This window comes from Manacus candei, unplaced genomic scaffold (genome assembly GCF_025592945.1).
Source record: "Manacus candei isolate 608988 ecotype Guabito, Panama unplaced genomic scaffold, ASM2559294v1 h1tg000003l, whole genome shotgun sequence".
NCBI classification, from domain to species: domain Eukaryota; kingdom Metazoa; phylum Chordata; class Aves; order Passeriformes; family Pipridae; genus Manacus; species Manacus candei.
In genome coordinates, this window is record NW_026138051.1 from 20,618,995 (window position 1) to 20,643,781 (window position 24,787).

General features: G+C 47.6%; 1 protein-coding gene and 1 long non-coding RNA gene across 3 annotated transcripts in view; both read left to right on the forward strand.

Moving 5' to 3' along the window:
- Positions 1-5,551, forward strand: part of CUNH8orf48 (chromosome unknown C8orf48 homolog) — a 43,741-nt gene extending 38,190 nt beyond the window's left edge. The window contains exons 6-7 of one of the 2 annotated variants that reach the window (XR_007905127.1): positions 4,465-4,674; positions 4,797-5,550. Coding sequence is in view for 1 of the 2 variants with exons in the window: in XM_051791302.1 (XP_051647262.1) it covers positions 4,465-4,486 (22 nt within the window). In the remaining variant the exon portion in view is untranslated. Of the gene's footprint in view, positions 1-4,464 lie in introns of both variants that reach the window. The other variant, XM_051791302.1, reaches the window with a different exon arrangement.
- Positions 5,552-6,386: 835 nt separating this feature from the next.
- Positions 6,387-9,103, forward strand: LOC127472995 (uncharacterized). The gene is made up of 3 exons (XR_007905228.1): positions 6,387-7,332; positions 7,676-7,814; positions 8,972-9,103. It is a non-coding gene; the product is annotated as an uncharacterized LOC127472995 (long non-coding RNA).
- The last annotated feature ends 15,684 nt before the right edge of the window (positions 9,104-24,787 follow it).

The following is a 24,787-nucleotide window of genomic DNA, read 5'->3' on the forward strand; positions in this document are numbered from 1 at the left end:
CCAAGGCCAGGTTGGAGCAACCTGAGCTAGTGGAAGATGTCCCTGTTCATGGCAGGAGGTGGAATGCGATGAGCTTCAAGGTCCCTTCCAACCCAAACCATTCTGAGATTCTATGATAAGATATCCTGGAAGCATAACCAGCTTTAGACCTTCACATCATGATAGTGGTGACATGATTAAAACAATCTTGGTCAGAATGGGATGAGAACTGAGTGATCATTAAGCATCTTGCTCTGTCAGCTGAACCAATACTCCACAAATACCCTTTCTAGGGTGTTTTATGAGCAGTGGGGGATGTTTGCTGGGTGTTTGCTGAAGTGAATCTTTTGCCTTTGGAATTGGGATTCTGGGAGTGGATCCTTGATTGCTGCAGCAGCCTCAGTGCTGTCACATACCCTGAGACAAGAATTGTAGCTGGAGGGAAGAAAAAATACAGCCAGAGAGATGAGGTTTGGAACCTCACAAATTGCCTCTGCTACCTTGTGATGATATACGGGCACAGAAGTCACAAAGAAAGAGCTGTTCTTGGGAAGAGCTGGTTCCCTGTGCCATGTCCCGTTCCAGGGCCTGTTTACAGAGAACTGCCACAGGGATTTGTAAGGGATCTCGGCAGGCAGGCTCTGCGGTTCTGCCAGCAGCATTTCATCACAGGAGTTCTTAACAATGCTTTGCCTCATTTCTAGGCACAAGTGGAATTAATGTGGGGTTTCACCACTGTAGAAGGGGCTGCTAATGGGATATTAGAATAGATTTAAAGACCACACTGAGCTCACCCTCCTGTTCCATCAGGATTTGATCTTAAGGTCATTCAAGCCACAACACAATCTTACCCCACGTTCCTGTGGGTAGCTTTTTTAAGACAAAGGATGCCCTTTCATCCCCCATTTGAGTGAGTCACTGGGGGATTGCAAATGAGCTGACACCCGATTCCTGTCTCTTAGTCACAAGAGGTTGCTTAAGGAGACTGTTCCTGGTCCTTTTTCTACTCAGTCTCTCTTTTTTTCACAAAACACGATTTTCTCCGGGTTTTTCTGAAATTCGGTTTGAATTGGCCAATGGCTTCAGAAGTTACAGAATCCCAGAATGGTTTGGGTTGGAAGGGACCTTAAAGACTATCTCATTCCACCCCCTGCCATGGGCAGGGACATGTTCCATTAGCCCAGGTTGCTCCAACCTGGCCTTGGACACTTCCAGGGATGTGGCAGCCACAGCTTCTCTGGGCATTCGACCACCTGAGGAAGCAGAACTGGAAATACAAAATGGACCAAGCCTGGGTGTTCCTGAATGATGGGAGGACATCTGAGTCTTGCATTCCAGAGTGATCCCTGCTTGGATCTACCTGCCCTTTCTGCTGTAGGATCAGTGAACACAGTCACAGTAAAATTCCTGGCCAATTGTGCTCAGTTCTGCTAAAATGTGTTGCTGCATTAAGTGTCCAGTTTTCCTTCCACAGCAGCACCTGTGACCCTGGGAAATGTGGCAGCTGTGAGAAGTTTTTGATTCATTTCTGCTTTGGTTTTGTTTTTCCCAACAGTTTTAGTAAAATTTCTGCCTTGCTGTTTAGATTTGAAGCTTTACTGGTTTTGTGTTGTTTTTTTTTTTTTTTTTCAATTCCTAAGCGGTCGCTGTTTGTAGCTTGCACTTCCAGGAGCCTTGGAGTTCCTGTGCCTGCACATGTCTCGGTCTGCGAATTCACAATTCTGAGGGAAAAAACCCCAGTACCTTCACACCTGTGCTAGTGGTGTCACTTGTGAGAAGTTCCTTAGCTCATTTGTGCATCTCTCAGTTATTCCCTTTCACAGACCCCCCCCAGCATTTCTCCCCTTTCAGTTTTATTCTGAAGAGCTTTGTTCTTGCTGATCCACACACCAGCTGCCACCGTATTTTCTGGATGCTTGAACTCTCCACTCAAAACCTGTTCTGTAGCTGTTCTGTGGAGCTGATTGAACATGGGATTTGTGTGCCAAGGAATCAAGAGATTGTTAAGGTTGGAAATGACCTTTAAGATCAAGTCCAACCATCAACAAGCACCACCATGTTCACCAATAAGCCTGTTCCGAACTGCCACATCCCAAGTGTTTTTTGAACACTTCCAAGGATGGGGACTCCACCACTTCCATTCCAACGCTTTGCAACCCTTTCTACGAAGAAATTTTCCTCAATATCCAACCTGAACCTCCCCTGGCACAGCTTGAGGCCATTTCCTCTCGTCCTGTGCCTTGTTGATGTGCCCAATGCCCACCTTGTGCCCCGGCCTGGAGCACTGAGTGCCACAGCCAGTCCTTCCTTGGACACCTCCACTATCTCCCTGGGCAGCCTCTTCCAATGCCTGACCACCCTTTCCAGCAAGAAATTCCTCCTGATGTCCAGCCTGACCCTCCCCTGGCACAGCTTGAGGCCATTCCCTCTCCTCCTGTCCCTTGTTCCCTGGGAGCAGAGCCCGACCCCCCCCGGCTCCCCCCTCCTGTCAGGGAGTTGCAGAGCCAGAAGGTTCCCCCTGAGCCTCCTTTTCTCCAGGTTGAGCCCCCCCAGCTCCCTCAGCTGCTCCTGCTGCTCCAGACCCTTTCCCAGCTCCGTTCCCTTCCCTGGACACGCTCCAGCCCCTCAGTGTCTGTCTTGGAATGAGGGGCCCAGGACTGCCCCCAGGGCTGGAGGTGCCCCAGCAGTGCCAGCGCAGGGACGGGCCCTGCCCTGGTCCTGTGGACATGCTGGGACTGACGCAAGCCAGGTGCTCTCAGCTTTCCCCCCCTGGGCTTGTGTTCCCCCTTGCCACCAGCACCCCCAGGGCCTTTCCCACTGGGCACTTTCAAGCTGCACTTCCCCTTTATTGTTGGGGGTTGTGGTGCCCCAACTGCAGGACGTTGGCCCCGTGCCCCTTCAGGGGGTGATTTTTTTTATTCTTTTCATTTTGCCAGTAGAAACTCTTCTACAATTTCATTTGTGCTGAAAAAAAAAAAAAAAGACTGTTTTCACTGGTGTAGTTAATGAGGGGTGCCCAGGAGATTCCTGAGAACTGTGTTAGTCCAGAACTCCTTTGTGCGATGCCAAAGCCCATGTGTCAGCAAATCTATTTTTTTTTGTGGTGTGTGCTTTCCCCCAGCACGTAGTTTGATTATATTTGTACAAAGTAGAGCTTTCCTGGTGCAGTTTCATTCTCCTTGGAGTTCTGTGCCAGCAAGGGAGGCTGGAATCCTTCTTCAGCAAATGGTGCTGGGGTAGGGCTGACCTCAGGAACATTCTCTGGTGGAAAACCTGGAAAATGAATCTGTACTTGAGAGTTTTGCTGACTTTAATATCTCCAAGCTGCACAGTTCTCCTAAAGGGAGAATTAGTGCCTGCAAAAGGAGCCTTTGGACAGCAGAGAAATTGGACTGGGATTACCACAAAAAAGACTGATGGTAGTGTCACCTCCATGAAAGGGTGTGGGCTAATTCTGACAGCTGTTAATATGAAGATATTACATTATTATTAATTATTACTTCTACTGATACAATTAAAATATGTTAATATAATAAGACTGGGATAAATCCCAAAGGTTTCATCTCTTAAAGTCCAGAATGTAGCTGGAGGAAACAAATCCACTTTTTCAGAATATTTTTAAAATAAGAAGCAACATTTAGAAATTTTCTCTAAACCTGCAGCGTGTTGGGATGCAGATCCAGCACTTTGCAAGGCAAAGGTCCAGCAATCAAAACTTAATGTTTTAAAAAAAAAATCCTGTCAAAATGCTGCTTCTCAAAAGGTTATTTTGCCAACCTTCTGTTGGAGTGGTTTTAAGATTTATTAGAGGCTGAGGCTTGGCTTCCTCATGACAGAGCAGCTTAAGCTGGTATTTCACATGCACAGTTCATGTCTCAGCATCTGCTGAGCACCCAAAATAAATGAGCTCCAAGGTCACCTCTTGGAACTTAAATCACAGGCTTTCTGAGCAGATCTGCTGCTCTCCCTAGTTCTCAGTAGCAAGAGGGACAAGCCTTTAAGCGGTTTAAACTCCTCCTTCCTCCTGCCCCACTCCAAATTAAATCATCTGACACTAATTGGCACGTTCCCAGTGCCTGGAGCCCTCGGACTTCCAATGATCTCCAAACAAATTAACTATGAAACAAGTCAGGAAGCAGCTCAGGGACAGTTGCCTGGTGGAACCAGAGGATCAAAGCACAAAGCTGGAAAATGAACTCCTGAAGTGCTAATAACTCCTTATACCTTTGAATGGGAGAGAATTAAGATGGGGAGGGAGCAGCTCTGTCATATTCTGGTTATTTAAAGGGAGGTAGGGCTGCTTGGATTTTCGCTGAGGAGACCAGTGAGAAAGCCTGGAACTGGCTGGGGTGGTTTAGGGAAGTTCCAGTCCAAACCTGAGGGAGAACCAGGTAGGATGGGTGGGTTTTCTGGATCTGAGTTGTGTCTGCCTTGCTCACTAAGCTAAAATACCTTCCTGTTTTCTCCCTTTCCCAGAAGGAAAAGCCCAGCAGCACCAGGGCAGTGAGCTGGAATCCAACTTGTCCAGGAGACCAGCTGAGCCTGAGCGAGTCATGCCCAAAAAGTGCTTACCTGGCAGAACCCAAATCCTTAATCACACGTGGAAAAGGAGAATCCAGCTGGTGCCTTCTGTCCTACACATTCCTGTCACACTCATCCTTCTGTTTGCTCACTAAATTTGACACAATGCTTGAGGTACCAGAACCACAACCCCTTTCCCTTCCCCTCCTCCTCAAAGCCACCTCAAAAGCTGAAATGGCTTTTCCTCTCCTATCTTCGCTCCTCTTCATCCTCTCCCTTGTCTCTGCTCCCTCTAGTGTTCCCGTGCAGGTGCTGGTTTGCTCTCCTGCTCTAGGCAGGGACAACGAGGATTAAATTTGAGATTTATTATCCCTGCATTTTGCATAAGGTGGGAATTACATCAGCCTGCCTTGGAAGAGAAAATAATTCAGAGTCTCTGCAACCTTCACTTCACCTCCTTGTGCCATCACAGCCTCCACCTGCCACTGACCTGGAGGCCAACTCCAAATTCAGTTGGTTTTCCAACCCACACTTTTATCATTTTGATTTCATTCTCAGTTCATGGCTTGGGGATTTCTTTCACAACCTTAAAATTTCTTTCTAATTCAGGAAGCTGGAAATTTAGTAGGACATAACACCTGGGGTTAGAGCCTGGGGTTTTGGTAACACTGCAACAACATCCACTGCACCTAAGTATTGTGCTCTAGTTCACTTTTGACTCTTTGATTCAGTCTAGATTTGTTTAATTTGTTTAAGTCTACCAAAGCTTTTGTAGCCATGAGATATGCTGTCCTGCCTATTGGCTGAAAATCAGAAAATATGGAAGAGGACTGGAGATCTGTGTCTTGGAATCACTGGATCACTGCAGGGAGAATGTGCAATAAAAATGGGGACTCATGAGATCTTTCCAGAGTTGTTACTGAAACTTAACTTTAAGGTGCTCTAAACCTGCGTGTTGTACAATATTTATATTCCATGTGCATGGGATTATCCAGAAAAGATCTTTAGGATTATCAAATCCAACCACCAATCAGCACCAGCACCATGGTCACCACTAAGCCATGTGTCCTCAAGTGCCACATTGTAACGGGGAGAGGGTTACTGTATCAGGGAAAAAAACAGGTTCGAGGGATTCTGGATGGTGAAAAAACCAAACACCGTTGCTAGTTGGCAAAGTAACTATTTATTATGAAAGGTGGCAAACAGGGAAAAGGGGAAAAAACAGGCGCCTGAGGGAAAAGGATTAGGGCGGAGGAAAAAGTGCACAAAAAGACCCTAGAAAGAAGGCTCAACACCCTACTCACCCAGGTGTCACCTGTAAGGAAAGTCTTACCCACTCTAACCAGTAATAGAGCTTCTTGGCAGCAGCTGCGTGTTCCGAAGGGCTGGCAGGCTCTCACTTCAGCAGGCGTCCCCGCTAAAAGCAACTTGTTCCATCATGAAGAGCCGAAACCCTCCGGAAAACGTGTCTGCCTTTATAAAGTTTATTGAGAGCACCTGCCCCGGGGAGGGGTGGCCAGCACCGCCCCGTCAGGGGCTCTCAATCCCACCCCCTTGGTTATGTCAGTGCACCCCTCCTGCGCATGCGTGAGCACTTTGGAAATCCCCTCATGCAGGTGCAGTAAGTTGAAGGGGGTCTTTCCCAATTGAGGCTGGGGGAGTGCCTTCATCACGGAGTCTTCACTTTGTCCTCCAAATGCCCTTGACGAGCCATTGACCAATCACAATAGACCAATTAAAACAGTTTACACAGAAATTCTCCCTCCAAGGCCAAGTTCACTGCTTTATCAGAAGTCTTGGCAGGAAGAACCATAAACTTCTGCAGGTGGCTAGGGCCAAACAGAGACCAAAAAATAACATCCCGACTTCGTCCCAATACACACATCCATGTGTTTTCTGAACATTTCCAGGGACGGTGAGTCCACCACTGCCCTGGGCAGCTGTGCCAGGGCTGGACAACCCTTTCTATGAAGAAATTTTCCCTAATATCTAATCTAAACCTAACATTCCTAATTTCCACAGAATAATCAAGGTTGGAAGAGATCTTCAAGATCATCTAGTCCAGCTGTCAAGCCACCACCACCATAATCACCCCTAAACCATGTCCCCGAGTGGCACACCCAGACACTTCCTGAACACTTCCAGAGAGTGGTGGTGACCCCACCACGTCCCCGGGCCACAGTTGTCCCACTAGTTCTAAATTTAGTCAAAAATAAACACTGGAACAATTGGAAAACCAGTCCAGCAGAAAGTGGTCAGATGACATGACATTAAACCTCTGTGAAGCACTCAGCATGCCGATGTTGGAATCTATCCTGCTCTTTGGTTGGGATTCAGAGTTATAACCATGAGAGGACATGGAATCACAGAATGTTAAGGGGTTGGAATGGACCTTAAAGCTCATCTCATTCCACCCCCTGCCATGGACAGGGACACTTCTCACTAGCCCAGGTTGCTCCAAGCCCTGTCCAACCTGGCCTTGGAGACTTCCAGGGATCCAGAAGCAGCCACAGCTTCTCTGGGCAACCTGTACCAAGGCCTCCCCACCCTCACAGGGAGGAATTACTTCCTAATATTAACCTAAATTTCCCCTCTTTCCCTTTGTACCGTTACTCCTTGACCTGTCACTTCATTCCTGATGAATGCCTGAGATCCACTGGGCAGATCTGGAGTTGGTCATCCAGGGACAAGGATTCCTCTGCTTTCATGGAAGAGTTTCCCTCCCAGATGCCCATTTGCACATGATGAGGAGGGGTGCTCACTCCAGGAGACAGGAATGTTTTCCACAAGTTCCCTGGACTGGGGGAGTGACAGCTGAAGGCTGAGCCCGTGGTGAGCAACAGATCTAATTACCACCTTCCTCCGCTGATCTAATTACCACCTCCCTCTGCTCAGCCTTCCACCCAGCCACTTCCTGAAATCTCTTTTTAGGGATCTGGGATTTTTGTCACTGTGCATTGGGCCACAGCACAGCACAGCTTGTCACTGTGTCCTACATGTGCTCATGGTGTCCGGGATTGGACCCAACCTGCTGGAAAATGATGTGGTTACAGTGGGATTTAACTCTCCAGCACGTCTCTCCCTCTGTGCCTGGTGCACAGCTGGGTGCCTGTTGCTCCAGGGAAATGGAGCAAATGATTAATACCCTATCTAAACCCAAATATCTCTTCTCCAGGAATACTTGGACCTGTTGCTTGCAGCTCAATGGAGCAACATTCCTTGGTGGTAGACACTTCCTCACACATGAAAAACGTGGAAGCCGAAAGCTTCCTAAAAGCCCAAAATATTACCCTCCAGCATATGGCACCCAGGAGGTGAGTAAACTAGTACCTTCCTCCGCTGTTGGGCTTCCTGTGGTAGGTTGAAGGTGTTGCTTTGGGATTTTTAGTGCTGGGGTCCCTGCAGGGCAAGGAAAGTGTTTTCTGCCCTGTCATCTGTGAAGGAGAAAGCAGATACTCTGTCAACTCCTTGGAGACAATGCTGCAGGAGTATCCTGAGAGTATGAGGGCTGGTAATGGTGATCCATAGGGTGACTTGGTTCCAAATCACTTGTGTTGGGTGGTGCAGCCCGCTCCTGGTGGCCCCGGTGTGAGAGAGTGTCTCCAGGGGAAGCCGAACACTGAACATGTTGCTGGAGAGCAGGAGGAGACAGAAACCTTCTCCCATCACAGCCTCCTAAAGCACCTCTGCTGGTCCACAGCCCTTCCCACAGCCAGGCCTGGGCAGCTGGTGGAGGTGCCAGGAATTTCTTCCATGTCAGCAAATGTGGAGAGAAAAATTCCTGGACTTCAAGGGCTTGGAGTGACAGGACAAGGGGGAATGGCTTCCCACTGCCAGAGGGCAGGGTTAGATGGGATACTAGGGAGAAATCCTTCCCTGTGAGGGTGGGGAGGCCCTGGCACAGGTTGCCCAGAGAAGTTGTGGCTGCTTCTGGATCCCTGGAAGTGTCCAAGGCCAGATTGGACGGGGCTTGGAGCAACCTGGGCTAGTGGGAGGTGTCCCTGTCCATGGCAGGGGGTGGGACTGGATGAGCTTTGAGGTTCCTCCCAACCTAAAATATTCTGAGATTCTATGATTTATTTTCCCATCTCAAGGTTTTTACAACTGTGCATATCCAACAGAATTCCTCCTAATTTCCACAGATAAAATGAGAGGAAAACAAACTTTTCCTGCTGTTTGGTGAAATTACCTATTTCTGTTGATGTGGAACTATCCCAGTAGTTTGAGCTCATTATTGTCCTGAGCTTGGCATTGCTGAAGGCACCATTTCCCTTTTCAGTGCAACCCTTTTCCCAGTAACACGGGGATGTATAGAAAATATTTTGGGCATTTGGGAGCCTGTTCTGGAAAGCAAACAGTCCAGATTGCACTGAGGACAACATCTGTTCCAGGCCTGGCTCTGTAAGTTTGGGCCTGGAGTAAAACAACCAGCAATTTGCTAATAATCCATGACCTCTCTGCTTCCCAACAGCTACCAGAAAGGAGCACGTGGGGAAACGGCACCTGAACTGGCATGGATAGCATCTGAATGGCACCTGGAGCATGGAATGACAGTCCTAACCCAGGCATGTCCCATTATCTGCTCAGCAGTAATACGTATTTTCCCCTCATCACTTACAAGGTGCTTGAGGAGTTCTGGGGGGCTATTTCCAACCCTGCTGATGTTCCAGCAGATCCCATTGTTGAGCCATGACTACCAAGTCCTGGCATTGGGAATGGAAGGCAGCAGAAGTGCTGCTCCTTTTGTTCCACCCAGATGATACCAATCAGTGGCCTCATTAATGACACCTTCATTAAACCGTGCCAACAACAAACCACTGCCTTTTTTTGGCTCTTCATTCCCAGATCCCTTTTTCCAATGTCACCATGGAGGGTTGACACAAATTACTGTGCTGCCAGCACAGCTGCCCTGCATAATTTGTTGTTGCATAAAGTTAGAATTAATGATTTTAACAAGTATCAAGGCTGGGATATTTATTAGGAATGTGCCTCTCTAATGAGCCCCATCTGTTACAACCCTGATTGCACCCAGAGGATCCTGGGAGGGTGTGGAAGGATAAGCCCCACCCACTGTAACTGGAACTCTTAACTGGAAGTTGTGAGTGAATCTGTGATAGCACCAGTACATCCTATCCAGAAAAGTGGTGTCCCTTTTTTTTACTGATTCCTTGGGAAGTATTTTCATCGCTCACTGAGAATATTCTGGAGCTCTGGGAAGGTTTAGGATCACATCCAGAATAAGCAGGTCATGTTTGCTGATGCACAGCTTGCACTCTGGAAAACCTAGAGGAGGTTGCAGCATAGAAGCTAAACCAATATTTACATTTTCCACTCCTGATTAATGAAAATATCGTGGAAGAAATAGGATGGGAAGCCACAGGAGGATGGATTTTTTTGTTCACTTGTTGCTTCCACATATCCCAAGTTCTGCCCTATGCTGAGAAAGAGAAATCAGATATGTTTTAAAATTGTGGGTTTAAATTCTTTAAACAGAAGGAAATAACAATTCAATGAGTTTGGCTTTGTTTTACTACATCTGGACTTTACTAGACCACAGAGAAATAGTAGAAGCAGCTTTATTGATTTGGAGTTTAGGCCAAAGCTCAAGGAGTCATGACTCAGAAGGCCTAAGGGAAGTGGAAAAGCCAAAGGATGTAGTGGAATAGGTGAATCATAGTCAAGGTCCAGTCATGGAACTTGCAGAACTTGTGTCTTCCACCCCCGAGAAACGTGAGCACAACATTCTCATTTTGTAAAGAGTTTTGTTGTTGCTGTTGCTCATTAATCCTGATTTTAGGAGGTGCTGAGCTCTGCTTGGGGTAGTTGGAAGAAATTCATGGAGCATGGACAGTTCACAGGATTCATCCCTTTGCACTCCGGGGCCTGTAAGTCTGATCCCACATGAAAAGCCTTTTTCTTTAGTCATGCATGAGCAAGTTATTGCTCAGAAGGAAGAGGAAAGGAGGTGGAAGTGAAGGTGCTCCAATGGTCCTAAGAAAAGTAAATAATTCCAGTGCCTCTTGTTGCAAAGTGAAACAGGATCCAGCTCTGTATCCACAGAGCAAATCAGGGGCACTGAAAGCAGCTGTTCCAGAGGAAGGAGAATCACTGAATCACTCCCTGAACTGCTTTGGATGTCTGAGACAAACCCTGCAGACACACGCAGAGGGAGGTAAGAGCCTTTTTATTCATCTTCAAGCACTTGTTATAGGGTAAACTAGAGTGGTACCAAAACAGGCCCTTATACAGAACCAACCCCTCTTCCTTCCTCTCTTTCTTTCTTCCTCTCTTCCTTCCTCTCTCTCCTTACCTTCCCAAACTTTTTCTCTTTTCTCTTTTTTTCTCTTTTCTCTTTTTTTCTTTTTTTTCTTTTCTCTTTTTTATTTTTTTGAGCACAAACCAGCCCCAGCTTGGAAGAAACAGATGTGCAGCACATTGTGCTCTGCAACCTGGTCCCTTCTATCTGAGGCAGCGAAGTGGGGTTTTGGGTTCTCCCAGTCTCTACAGAGTAGTTCTACACTCCTTTTTTTTGGAGAGGGGGGTCCCTGAGCTCTGCTTGTCCCCTGGTGCCACACTCTGGATCCTCACAATCAACATGGAAAGGCAGAAAGCACATTCAAGGAAGGCAGGTAAAAGCTGATGTGGAAAGATCTCCCACCTCTCCTTTTTCCCAGTCTGAAGGCCCCTGGTTCTCTTTAGTGCAGGTGCCACTTGAATCTGCAGTTGGGTGGTTTGATTTCAGCTCCATGGACATCAGAAAGAGCCATTTCCAGGAGATCTGTTCCTCAGTGGGATAGGAAGGGATTCTTTGGGCTCTTTGGGATGCAAGAGAGGGAAAATACAAGTGCCCAAGGCCACAGGTGGCTTCCTGTGCAGCTGCAAGAACAGAAGAGCCCTTGGCCCTATGAAAATCCTACGGGAAACTTTACCACCCCTGAAGCCCCCAGTGTGAGTTCTTGTGCTGGTTGTGTTTCTTTGGTGGCCTGAGGACCCTTCTCAACCTCACAAGCAGCAACCTCTGCCCTTGCAGAAGGAATGTGTGGTGGGAGCAGGTGCTGGAGGATCCAGTGGGATCGTTGTCACTGTCACTGCTCCTTCCACACTCAGAGACACTCAGGAGCACCAGGCTGGGAAGTGCTGCTCCTGCGCATCACCTGCTTTTCCCTGCCTCTGAGCTTTGGTATCTCCTGCTTCGTGGGAAAGGCTCCTGGTCCAGCACCACTGTCCTGCTTGATCACAGATGGCTTTGGAGAGGAGGCACCTGGCACTTTCCATGGCCCAGATAATATGAATTCCAGCTCAGAGGGAAACAGGGCCAACATGGGCCTCGATGCTGGTTGCGTGTGGATGGTACAGAACACAGTTCTTTCCCCACAGATGTGCAGTTTTACTCTGCTGAGAGGAATTCAGTGCCGCTTCCCAGGTTTGTGGGTACTCCGTAAGTATTCCTGAGGTTGGGAAAGGGGTCCTGGTGCTGATTACAGCACTGGGTGAGTGTCAGAGCCTGGCACTGCCAGCTGCTGCTTTGTTCCTGGCTCACAGACTCATGGAATGGGTTGGGATGGAAGAGACCTTAAAGGTCATCTTACTCTAACCCCCAGGACACCTTCCACTAGACCAGGTTGCTCCAAGCCCCATCCAACCTGGCCTTGGACACTTCCAGGGGTGGGGCAGCCACAACCTCTATTGAATTACCATGTGTTGATGTGTAAATAAAAACTGGTGGGAGATCTGGATGAAAGGCAGCCAAAATCGTATTTTATTCAGAGCTGGTTTTTTTTTTCTTCATGAGCTTTATCCACAGCTAAATATTTTCCCAGGTCCTTCTCCTGTCCTCTCCTTATCAAACCTGTACTGTTGCAGCCAAGACTTCCACAGTGGTGATCACAGGGGAGGGAAGTGTGGAAATTCAGGAGATTCAGCAAAGGGAATGAGCACAGTTCTGTAAAAGCCCAAGTTTGTAACATGTGCCTAAACACTCCTTCCCCTTCTCCACACCATTGCTTTGGCTTTATCCACATGTTTTATCACATAATTCCTTGTAGTTCTCTGCCTTTAACATCTCCCAGGCACTCTGTGTTTGTTCTCCAAGGGAGGTTCTTTTCTTCTGTAGGAAGGGTTTAATTTACCTGCAGCAGGTGCATTTCTATTGTTGTGCTTGTGTGACTGTCTTTGTCCTCACTCCATGGAACCAGCCACCTTTCCCCTTCCCAGCAGTGACTTCACAGCACCCAGGGTCTTATTCCTGAGTTCAAATCAAGTGCTTAACCCAGAGCAAGATCAAAACTTCTTTTACCTTTCTCCTTCCTGCACAGTCATATTGTTTCTCAGGCAGAAAGAAAATACAGTGTGACTCACTGATGTGCAAGACACAGCCAGAGTCTTCCAAATCACAATTGTGGGCTTGAGGGAAAGCTCTTCACTCCAGAACTGTATTAATAGACTTGAAATGATCTGGGAATATGTTGCCTGCTCAGGTTCCCTGAATGCTGCTGGGCATCAGGGGTTGGTAAGGTCTCCAGGCCGGTGGTATCCTTTAGGAAGTCAGTCACTGATGTCAGTTCAGCACCCAGGGGATGTGTGGGTTCATCACAGCTGTTCTCTTTCCATCCAAAAAGGGCTGTAATCTTACAGAAATGTGTCTTCCTGCTCATTTTTCAATTCCTGAAAGGTTATAGATGTCACTTCATATACCCAGTTAAAGGGAGTGACATGTCCCCAGCACTTTGGACTCTGGGAGCTCATTTGAAAGGCGGAAGGGAGGAAATGTGCTTTACATTCATCTGGGGAGGTGGCAGCAGTCAGGGAAATCCCTAGCCAGCTTTAGAAGTCAGAAACAGAGTTTGAAGAAAGATTAGATCCAAATATCCTGTGTGGAACCTTTTGATTTAGGCATTCTGGGACTCCCTGAGTTTTGGGACAGATTCTTCTTAGCAGGGGAGCAGCTGTGTCCCCAAATGTGGCATCTGCTTGTCATTTTAGCTCTCCTTTGAAAGAAGAACCAGTGAATTTTGCTCCTGTGACAGCAGAACCAGTGAATTCTGTTCCTGTGACAGCAGAACCAGTGAATTCTGTTCCTCTGTCAGCAGAACCAGTGAATTCTACTCCTCTGGGAGTAGAACCACTGAACTTCTGTTCCTCTGAGATGTCCAAGGGGTCAGAGAAATGCCAACACGCTGTTTTGCACCTGTCCTCCTTTCAGAGTGCCCAGTCATCCCACTCCTGTTCCCAGAGGGTTTTGGAGGGCTCTGTACTCTCCTGGACCTGTCCTCATGGTCTCACAGCTCCCACACCAGCTCCTGGCTGCTCATCTGCTGAGGGATTGCTTTGGGTTTGATTCTTCTTCAAATACTGGGAAAAAGCACAGCTGTCCTGGCTCCTCTGGCCTCCCTCAAGGGCTGTTGCCTTGGAATCATCTTTTTTCCTTCATTTTCCCCTCTTTTTCTCACACCATCCCATGCCCAGCACTTTGATTCTACCCCGTATTCTTCCTTGGTGGGTTGGGTTTGGTTGAGGGATTTCTCCTAAAGCTGTTTTCCATTAGAAACTCTTTAGCCACATCAAAGCACTTCACAGGAACAGCTTCTTTCCCAAAACTTTCCACAAAAACCACGGAGACATCCAAGGCTGCCTCGTGCCTTGGGTGTTTCACAGCAGCAATGTCATGCTGTGCTTTCATTTCTGTCACAATTGTTTCCAGGAGAATAAACAGGATAAAAATTTTTCCACCAAGGAAAGTGAGGCAGTTCAGTGAGACTGTTCCCACATCACCCTTTCTGTGTGGATTTATTGCAGGAGGAATTTCAAATTTTTGGTTTTCTGTTTCAATTTGGGGCAGAAGAAAATTTGGGCAGCAAAAAATCTGAAGTTCAGTCAGATCTTTATCTTAGGTTTAAAATGTGTCATTAAAATGAGCCAAAAAAAAAAGGCAGAAAAGAATATCTAATTTTCCTCCTGATCTTTCCCTGTTGTATCCCTGTCCTCCCATACAGTCTTACCCATCATCTTCCCTTGCTCTGCTCTAATTATAAATTCCTCCAGGCAGAGACCTGCCAGTGTTTCTGTCAGTGAAGTGCCAAGCCCATCCATGATGCCTTACAAATAATCATGGAGAATGCTTATTTTGGGAAATATTTAAGCTTTTCCTGTTTCAAAAAAATTAATTCTCCCTGCCACAGCAGACATGATTAAATTTCAGAGTGCCAGCCTTCCTAAATTCACATCCTTTCCTCTGTCATTCTTGCTTTGGTTCATGGGAGGCCAAAGGATCCCTCTCCCCTCTTCTTCCCACATAGAAGAATTTAATTTCAGCCTCAAATTCCACCTTATACAAAAGAATTGGACTGTCTAAGGCATATAAGGGACAATCATCTCAAATCTTCTTTAGCTGCCCATGGGGTCTTTATTCAACTTTAACCTTCATTACCTAAAAAGTCTCAGAATACCTGGAGTCTGAGGCACATGATGGAGGTGACAGAATTCTACCTGCCTTCCCTAGACCTCCCCAGGACCTGAGCACATCATGTTTATGGAATATGGCACAGGGAATTTCTTCAACCCTCTTAAATATATTTATGGAATATGACACAGGAAATATACCCTCTTAAATATCTTAAAACTTCTTGCAGGGGGAGAACTGCCTCTGACAGATCATCTCGGTGGCTGGTGGGAGCCTGGTTTCCATATCCAAGGCATCCCTGGGGTGCTGCAGAGGAGCTCCTGCAGAATGAAGCTGCTCAACTGGCTCTTTCTTCTTGAAGGAATTATTCCTAGTTGGAAGCAAACAGGCAGGCAACCCTGAGGGGACACAGGGCTCTCCCCACCATACTGGCATTGTAGATGTGCCTGCAGGGCTCTCTCTCTCTGGGCACAGATCCTTCCTCACACTCACCTGGAACATGAGCCTGCCATGGCCAGGTGAGCCTCTCTGAACTTACGGTGGAGTTGGACAGGCATTCTTTGCGCCTTAATACAGAAGAAAATCAGAGAACCATGAAATCATTATGGTTGGAAAATCCTTCCAGGATCAGTGAGTCCCTCCTGTGCCCAATGCCCCCCTTGTCCCCCAGCCCAGAGCACTGAGTGCCACGGCCAGGCATTCCTTGGACATCTCCAGGGATGGGGACTCCACCGTCTCCCTGGGCAGCGACTGCCAAAGCCTGACCACCCTTTCTAGCAAGAAATTCCTCCTGATGTCCAACCTGACCCTCTGCTGGCACAGTTTGAGGCCGTTCCCTCTCCTGTCCCTTGTTCCCTGGGAGCAGAGCCTGACCCCCACCCGGCTCCCTCTCCTGTCAGGGAGTTGCAGAGCCAGAAGGTCCCCCCTGAGCCTCCTTTTCTCCAGGCTGAGCCCCCCCAGCTCCCTCAGCTGCTCCTGTTGCTCCAGCCCCTTTCCCAGCTCCGTTCCCTTCCCTGGACACGCTCCAGCCCCTCAGTGTCTGTCTTGGATTGAGGGGCCCAGGACTGGCCCCAGGGCTGGAGGTGCCCCAGCAGTGCCAGCACAGGGATGGGCACTGCCCTCATCCCGTCTGAGGTCCCAAAGGAGACAACCCCCAAGACTGACCATCTGAAGGAGCTGACAAAGCCTTTCTTCAGTGTTTGTGTGAAATTATGACTTGTGCTTGTAGAGGTCCCGGTGCTTTTGCCTGCTCCTTTCCCGACTTTATTCTGTCTATCAAAGTCCCTGTGGGAACATGTGCTCCCACTGCTGGGACTGAGCCTGGCTGTGTTTTAGGCTGGTCTGTGCCTGGTGTGTTCCCAAACACACTCCACCAGCCTCAACAGCTGAGACTTCAGTTGCCTCCTGTCCCTGTTCACCGCAATCAGGGCAGATGTGGCTGTTTGCCATGGTGAGCTTTGCCTTTCTCCCTGCTCCCTTCCCTCTCCTGCCTCTTCTGGCTTCACAAATGACACGTTTCCACAGTGCAATGACAATTCTTAGGGAAGCAAAAGGAATGAAATCAGCTGAAGTGAGGAGCCCACCAGTGCTGGAGCTTCCCGTGGCACCAGAGCTTACGTGTGTGAGTGTGGGAGTGTGTGAGGAAGGAAAAAGCCTCAGTGTTCAGGTCTCAGATCCTTTGCAGCAAGGTGATTTCATGCTGAAAGCAGCATTCCACTGACCTTTTCATAGAATTCTTGGTCAGAAAAGATCTATTCCAAGAGATCAGAGTGAGCCAATAACAGCACTGACCTTGTGTCACCTTAGACCTCACATAACTCTGAAAGGACACAGTTCTTTTTCAGAAAGCACAACGTTGTTTTCCAGTTACAAATCTAAATATAGCTGCTCCAAAAGTTCTCCATCAATAAGGAAGAGCCATTATTGGCTTTTTCAGTTTTTTTTCTGAAGTCTGCTTTGCATGGATTTGCCTTTCTTCATCTGTCAGGAGTCCGTCATAGAATCACAGAATGGTTGGGTTGAGAGAGACCTTAAAGATCATCTTCTTCCAACCCCCTGCCGTAGTCTCTTGAAATCAGATGGTTTGTTCCTCTCTCTGCAGTAAAGATTTGGGAACAAGTAGTTTTTCTTTAAGATCCTTAGGGATTTGATAATTTTGTATTAATATCATTGTATTGCAAATTAAATTATACACAAGCATGGCAGAAGGACCTTTAAACAATGATTCCCTTTGTGTCACCACAAATGTTTCTGTGGATATTTCCAGATCTGTAAAACTTGACTTTCTAGCTCAGAGTGATTCAGGATAGTGACATTAGGAATATCAAAGTAAGAAAGAATAAATTATTAGTTCCATGAGCCCTTGCCTCACTAACTGTGAGGGTACAGAGCTCCTCTAGTGAATCATTTCCTATGACTCCTTCTTCCGGTACAAACTTGCTTTGCCCAAGATGAAGATGACATTTTCCAGGTAAAAAAGAGTTTTGACCCATGGAATCCAAGTCTCTGAAAGATAACTGGGATTTCATGAGCTCCAAAAGTGACCAAACCCCAGGCTGGAACGGGGCTCGGAGCAGCCTGGTCTAGTGGAAGGTGTCCATGTCCATGGAACTGGATGGGTTTTAAGGTCCCTTCCCAACCAAACCATTCTGGTATTCTGTGATTCTATGAAAGGAAGGAGAAAATGGTTGGATAAAGCATCTCTAAAAGCCTGCTATCTGTATTGATAACGTTTTAACCTCCAGTCTCCTTGGAAAACTGGATCCTGTTGGGCTGCACCATGGGCCAAGCTGTCATGGGAGGCTGGTGGAACTGTTGAATACTATTATGAGAGTTGTGCTTTTTGTGTTTTATATCATGACAGTCCTCAAAATGCTGCTGTGAGGCCCTGTAAACCAGAAGGAATCCACTAATGGAAGGGTGCCATGGAATTGTTAACTTGGAGAAGTTTCACCCCAGGAAGGTTCTGCCCCCACAGATGGGGGGAGATTAACAATATCCAGGGGGTGATGCCCCTGGAAGAAGAGAGAAGGGATTGAGCAGGTTCTCCTGTGGGGAGTGTAGTGGAGGAGGTGTCCAGGTGCACCAGCTTTAAGATCTCACTCCAAGCTTTAGTACTCCAGGAGTGTTTTCAGTCTGTGACTGTGCCTTGAGCTTGGCCAACACGGATCTTGAGGATTTGAGATGACAGCTGGGAAAGAAATCTGATGCTCAAACTCCATTTGGGGTTATTTTCCTCTTCCTGGACTCTTTCTCACTTAATTAAGGGCCCAACCTTCTCCTGAGCCGGAATTGAATTATTTGCTTTCACCTTTAATCTGCTTGAGGTTGAGTGAATTCAATTGGAGCTGCAAACACAACCAGATTGTATCTCCTGAGGAGAAAGGAATGTAATTGTATTTCTCCTGGCCTCTTCACCCTCTTTTTGACCAGAAAGTCAGGATTTGCCCCCTCTGCCTGATCCCCCTTGATCCTTTCTCCACCTCCAGCTGAGTTTTTTTGGGGGGGAGCAGAAGGTTTGGAGCTGTGCCCCCAAAGCAGCTCTGTCTGTGTGAACACAGCAAGTTGATGCAAGTTAAATCTGTTTCTAATTCTGGATTTCAAAATGAGCTTAAATGCCAGTGGTGATGTAATGTTCATTTACATTTAGATTCTGTTTCTATTTATTTTTGCTCTCATTAACTGCATCTTGATTCTAACAGTTTGGGGTGGGTTTTTTTTTATCCATCCAGGCTCTCTTTGATATGAGCAGTTCATTTTTTACTTAAAGCCTGCTAGATTTCAGGCCTTATTGATTCAATAAATGAAGAAGAATGACAAGTAGAAAGGGAAATGGATGTTTCCTCCCCAAGGGAAGGCTTATAAATTTGATATGAACTGTTTCTCTGGGAAATGTTCCCTCTGATTAACACTGAAATGGCTCTGGGAGGAAGTCAGAGGGGATCATTCACCTCAGGTTTGTACTGGATGTGAAAAGCTGGGGAGATGCTTTGGGTTTAGATGTTTCCTGAGCCATATTCCGTAACCATGAAGTGCCTGTGTGTGAGGAATGGCTTAAAAATAACTGCACAGCTCTGCTCTGTAGCCTGGCCCTGTGTGGTTGCTGCTCCCACAATCCCAAGGACCATCCTGGAGCTTGGAGCTACCAGGACACTCTGGAATTAGTTGAGTCCTTGTGAGCCACAGGCACTTCAAACGGAGGTCAAGTAGTTTCTCAGCCCCTTTGTGTCCCCAGATCAGGAGGCAAAAACAGAAGAATCCTGGAATCACAGACTCATTGAGGCTGGAAAGGACCTTGGCAATGAGCAAGTCCAACCACCAACTAGCAGCATCACCGTGTTCAATATTAAACCACATCCTCAAGTGTTGCATCCATGTTTTTGGAGTACTTTAGGGGCTGTGACTCCACCACTGTCCCGTGCAGCCTGTTCCAATGCTTGACAACCCTCTCCATGTTGGATCAGGGCATAGACCTGCAGGAGACATCTCGAAATCCAGACTCAGGAGAGCAAGGCAGGAGGTTTCAGGCAGGGACCAAAGCACTTCTGAGCATTGGGTTCCTTAATTCTCCCAGAAAAATGGAAGGAGATTTATCTCTAGAGGAAACAAAAGGAATAACACAAGGGTCATCAGCAGGATTTCTTACCTATTCCCATAAATATCCTCTGGGGTGACAGACTTCCCTAATGGGATGGGTGTTGAAAGAGCTGCTAGAATAATTAGCTAATTATTAGGAAACACAGGACATTTGGCATCTCTCAAAACTGCTGTTTCAGGCTCCTCCACAGACACAAACACACTGGATTTGCCTGCTCACACTTCTCCTCAGAACAGGGAGGTTTCCAAGAGTTCTGGTTTTTAATTGAAGATCCTGAGATAATGACAGGACTTCAGGAGGCAGGAGACTCCTTGTGACTCCATCCAGGCAGGGAAGTGAGAGCAGGGACAAACCACAGCTAATAAGAAAGCTCCTTATTGTGCATAAAAACTTACATTAAACTAATAATATAAAGGAAAGGAATGGAATATAATGGAAGAAGGCATCAACCAGAAAATAGCAGGATGGAGGTTGATGTTGTGAATTTAATTACCCATTTACATTATAATATCCCCCCTAATTACACAACCACATCATTTTCCAGAGGGATGGTGTCTTGAGGATGGATATTGTTGCCAGCTTTGTGTAGCATTCGTTTAGTTTTTTATAAAGCACAAAATCTGAGTGTGGCAACTGCTTTCCACTCATTTTTCCTATTACAAGGAACTGCTGCTAGGAATATCAGGGAGTAAAACACAGAGGATGCCACCTTTCCTTCAGAATTCCACTAGTCCAGCAGAACAGGTAAGACTTTCTCTTATTTACTGGCTCATGAAGGTGAGCTCTGAGATATTGGTCTCCTCAGTTAATGAGCTTTGAAGGACATTTTCTGTGCAATTACTTTGGGCTCTTTCTGATAGGTCAGACACTGAGGGGCTGGAGCATGTCCAGGGAAGGGAACGGAGCTGGGGAAGGGGCTGGAGCAGCAGCAGCGGCTGAGGGAGCTGGGGGGGCTCGGCCTGGAGAAAAGGAGGCTCAGGGGGGACCTTCTGGCTCTGCAAGTCCCTGACAAGAGGGGTAGCCGGGTGGGGGTCAGGCTCTGCTCCCAGGGAACAAGGAACAAGATGAGAGGGAACGGCCTCAAGTTGCACCAAGGTGGGCTTAGATTGGATATTGGGGAAAAATTTCTTCATGGAAAGGGCTGTCCAGCCCTGGCACAGCTGCCCAGGGCAGGGGTGGATTCCCCATCCCTGGAAGTGCACAGAAAACGTGTGGATGTGGCACTTGAGGTCATGTTTTAGTGGTGTTGGTTGATGGTTGGGTTTGGGGATCTCAGAGATCTTTTGCAACCTTAACAGTTCCACGATTCTATTCGCTGTAGCTGCAGCTCCCCCCTTGGTCTCTGCTGGATCATCAGCCCAGAGGTTTGGGCACCACGGTGGGACAGAAACCCCAGGAATGCCAGGCTGGTGGTGCTGTGCTGGGGACAAAGGTGTCCTCCAGAAGACCCAGATCTGCTGCCTTTGTGTCAGCAAGCACCTGCTCCTGTGGAACAAGGGACAGGACAAGGGGAAACGACCTCAAGCTGTGCCAGGGGATGTTCAGGTTGGACACTGGGAAAATTTCTTCATAGAAAGGGTTGTCCAGCCCTGGCACAGCTGCCCAGGGCAGTGGTGGTGTCCCCATCCCTGGAAGTGCTCAGAAAACACATGGATGTGGCACTTGAGGATGTGGTTCGTGGTGACCATGGTGCTGGTGCTAGTTGATGGTTGGATTTGGTGATCTTAAAGGTCTTTTCCAACCCTGAAGATTCTGGGATTCTCCTTCTGGGCTGGGCATTTCCAACTTTCAGACACAAGGAGCTGTATTTACTAATGGTGAAAGCTGGACTAGCTCCAAGAAACCTTGGAAATCCACAGACCAGGATGAAATGGGATCCTTTAGATAGATTCAATCAGATTCACAGGCAGGGATTCATTAAGCCCCAAAAGGTAGAATTTCTTTTACATTTTGTAACAGCTTTTATTCCCTCACACTTCCCTGCTTGAAATTCTAGTGTTTCACAAGTTGCTGCCTCTTCGTTTTGCACTTCCCTCCTTTGCTCTCCTCCCCGTCAGGACTAACAGGTTTTAAGAATACCCTCTGGTATGAGACTGGGCACAGCCTTCCTTGTGCCACTGAGTAGGTCCAGAAAGTCCTTCAAAAAAGCTGGAATTCTGTGGCACTGCCTGGGTCATAGGGTGTAGTCCTGAGTTGAAGGACCACAGTGCAGAACAGCAGCCCCCAGAACCATGGAGCCTGATCCCATCCTGCTCCACTGTTGGTGGTGTCACTTCCAGTTGAAGAGCAGGATGGAAGTCAAAGCAACTTTGTTTCCAAGGATTTGTAGCGGTTGGAAGGCATGTGAAAAGCTCATCCAGTCCCACCCCGTGCCATGGGCAGGGACACCTTCCACTAGCCCAGGTTGCTCCAACCTGGCCTTGGACACTTCCAGGGCTGGGGCAGCCACAGATTCTCTGGGCAAGGCCTCAGCACCCTCCCAGCCCAGAATTCCTTCCCAATATCCCATCTAACCCTGCCCTCTGGCAGTGGGAAGCCATTCACCCTTGTCTTTGCACTCCAGTTCCACTTCAACTTCCTTGTAGCCCCTTCAGATATTGGATTGACTTCTTTTTCTCTACTTCAACACCATCTTGAGGAGACCAACCATGTCCCTTTGACCCTTCCAGATGTTCCTGTCACTTGAGTCTCATCTCTGCAGGGGATGAGTGGTGTCCTCACTGTGGAAAGAGCCAAACACGAACAGAACATGTGTGACATGCACAGAGAGGCCCTTTGTGGAGTAACAAAGCAACTGGGGAGCAAGGACAGCTGGTTTGTCATTGGGACTTTCCCTTTCCTTTTCCCTTTCCTTCTCCCTTTCTTTTAGCCTAACAATGAGCCCACAATCCAGTATAATCTGTGCTCCCCCTGGCAGTTCTCAGTTTAGCAGATCCAGACACCCTTCCATCCTCTTTGGCTGGACCTTTCCTTGCTGAATCTCCCTTTGTTGCTCCATTTCCTTTCAGGCAGAGGTGAAGAGTTGGGGGAAAAGCCAGCTAGTGCTGAGAGCACATAGCTCCCACCTCTATCCCAGTGACACCACAGATCCAAACCACTGGTTGCCTTTTCCTGACCTCACTGGTTGAGTCAAGCAGCTCATGGAGTTTAGAGAGGGCACTGACTGGGATGATCGACAGCTTTTCCATGGCAGAAGTCCAAGCTGGCTCAGTCCACGGCAGGGAGCTTTAAAGCCTTAAAAAGCAGAGTCTCCACTGCTCGCAGGAGCCCATTAGTGATTTTCTGCCTTTGAATCTAAGTTTAGGATGTGCCATTAGGATCCCAGATCACCTTAGCATGGATGTCAGGAGGGGTTTGCACAAAACTGGCTCGGTTTGATTCCTGTTTGAGCACAGAAACAAAGAAAGGAATGAAAGCAGATGGAGATCGAGGGGGAGATACTGCCCTGGGGAGGGTTCTCCTGGCTCTAAAGGAGAGATAAGGAGCTTTTATAGATGGAAGGCTGCAGGATGTTAATGACAGAATATTAGTGTTTATCAGGCACTACATGGTGGGTGAGATGCCTGATCACAGCTGGGATAATGAGTCTAGTGTTGGAATTAGCTTTCCTCCCCCTCTTTCCTCCTCTCATTCTGATATCCCACTCCCATGATTTTTTCTGTCAGGATTCAAGAGTGAAGTGAAACCACTTCTGATCTGCCACCATGACAAGTAGTTCCTAAATCTCCTTAATATTGTCAGATCTCCTTTAATATTGTCAGATCTTCTCAGGAAAATGACCCAGCCACCTGCAGCAGCCTCTGCCCACCCACCTCTGCCTCCACATGGATCATGGATCATGGATCACAGAGGGATAGGGCAGCTCTGTCTGTGACCTTCAGCTGGCACAAGGCGTGACACCAAAGATGTGCTAAACTTCTCCCAGACATACTTGTTGCAGAACTTCCAGGGTGCTCTAAAAGAGCAGGGAGAGGAGAGGCAATTTGGGATTTTGTTTGCAATTACAGGTTTCTCCTCTCAGGCAGCCATGGATGTAAAAATGCTGCTGCTACCCCTCTGGCACAGCCTGACAGAGAAAATCGGTGGTTTTTTCACTTTGCTCTGGTGAAAGCACTGGAGATGAACTGTCACAGAGGTTCTAAAAAAACCCTGATTCTTCTGCCTCTGAGAGCAGGATTAACACACCCAACCCTCAGCTCTGAGCACAGACACAACTATTGAAGTGTCCCATTGCCCTGTCCCCACTGTCACCCTGCCAGAGCCACAGAGACCCTGGGAGGGAAATGTGTTCAGAGCAGTGTTTGCCTCCTTGTCCCTGTGGAGAAACACAACTCCAGTCCTGCAGCCCCTCAGATGTTTGTTCCTCAGGAGCCACTGGACCCTGGCCAAGGGTTAGGACAGGTCTGGACCTCAAGAACTTCACCCTCCAACAGTCCCAAGGCTGTTCCCTCACCTGCCCAGCCAAGACAGAGCAAGAGACACCTTCCACTAGCCCAGGTTGCTCCAACCTGGCCTTGGACATTTCCAGGGCTGAGGCAGCCACAGCTTCTCTGGGCAACCTGTGCCAGGGCCTCCCCACCCTCTGAATAAAGAATTTTTAGGTGCTCTCAAATTATCTCTCTCAATGGCAGCTGGGATTTTATTCCCATAATCCCAAATCTGTGCTGGGCAGGTTGTAAATCCCAGCTGTACATAAGGGAAGGGTTGGATTCCTTCTGTCTCCATCTGCAGCCTCTCACTTTTATGACTCCTTTGGATCTTTGTTTCCATCACAAGGAATATCTTCATGCAGATGGATGAGTTTGACTGTGGGCAGGATCCAGAGAAGGGGATTTACAGGGCCTCTGGGCACTCAAAACACAGGAGCACTTTGGAACATGCCTTGGATATGACGGATGGGGAATATTATCTCAATGCTAATAAATACCCAGCCACAAATTGGCTCCATTTTAATTCATTCGTCTGCTGCCTGTGGTTGGTGACTGACACTAAATCAAGGCTCAGACACATTAAACCTCTAATTACTGCTGATTTCTTCCTCTATTCTTTCTTTTCTCCAGGGCAATACAGATATATGGGAATATATCCATATGGATGTGCTGCCTTTGGGCATACTTCTGTCCCAGTCCTGTAGCACAGCTTGGTGCAAGATGGAGGAGGTGCAAAGCTGGTGTAAATCTCACCTGGCTCAGGAGCATCATTTCAACTGCTCAGGAGGTCTGTATTCCTTACTAAAATTCCTTACTAAACTCTGCAGGACTTTCCCATGGGAATGATATCATTTGAACATA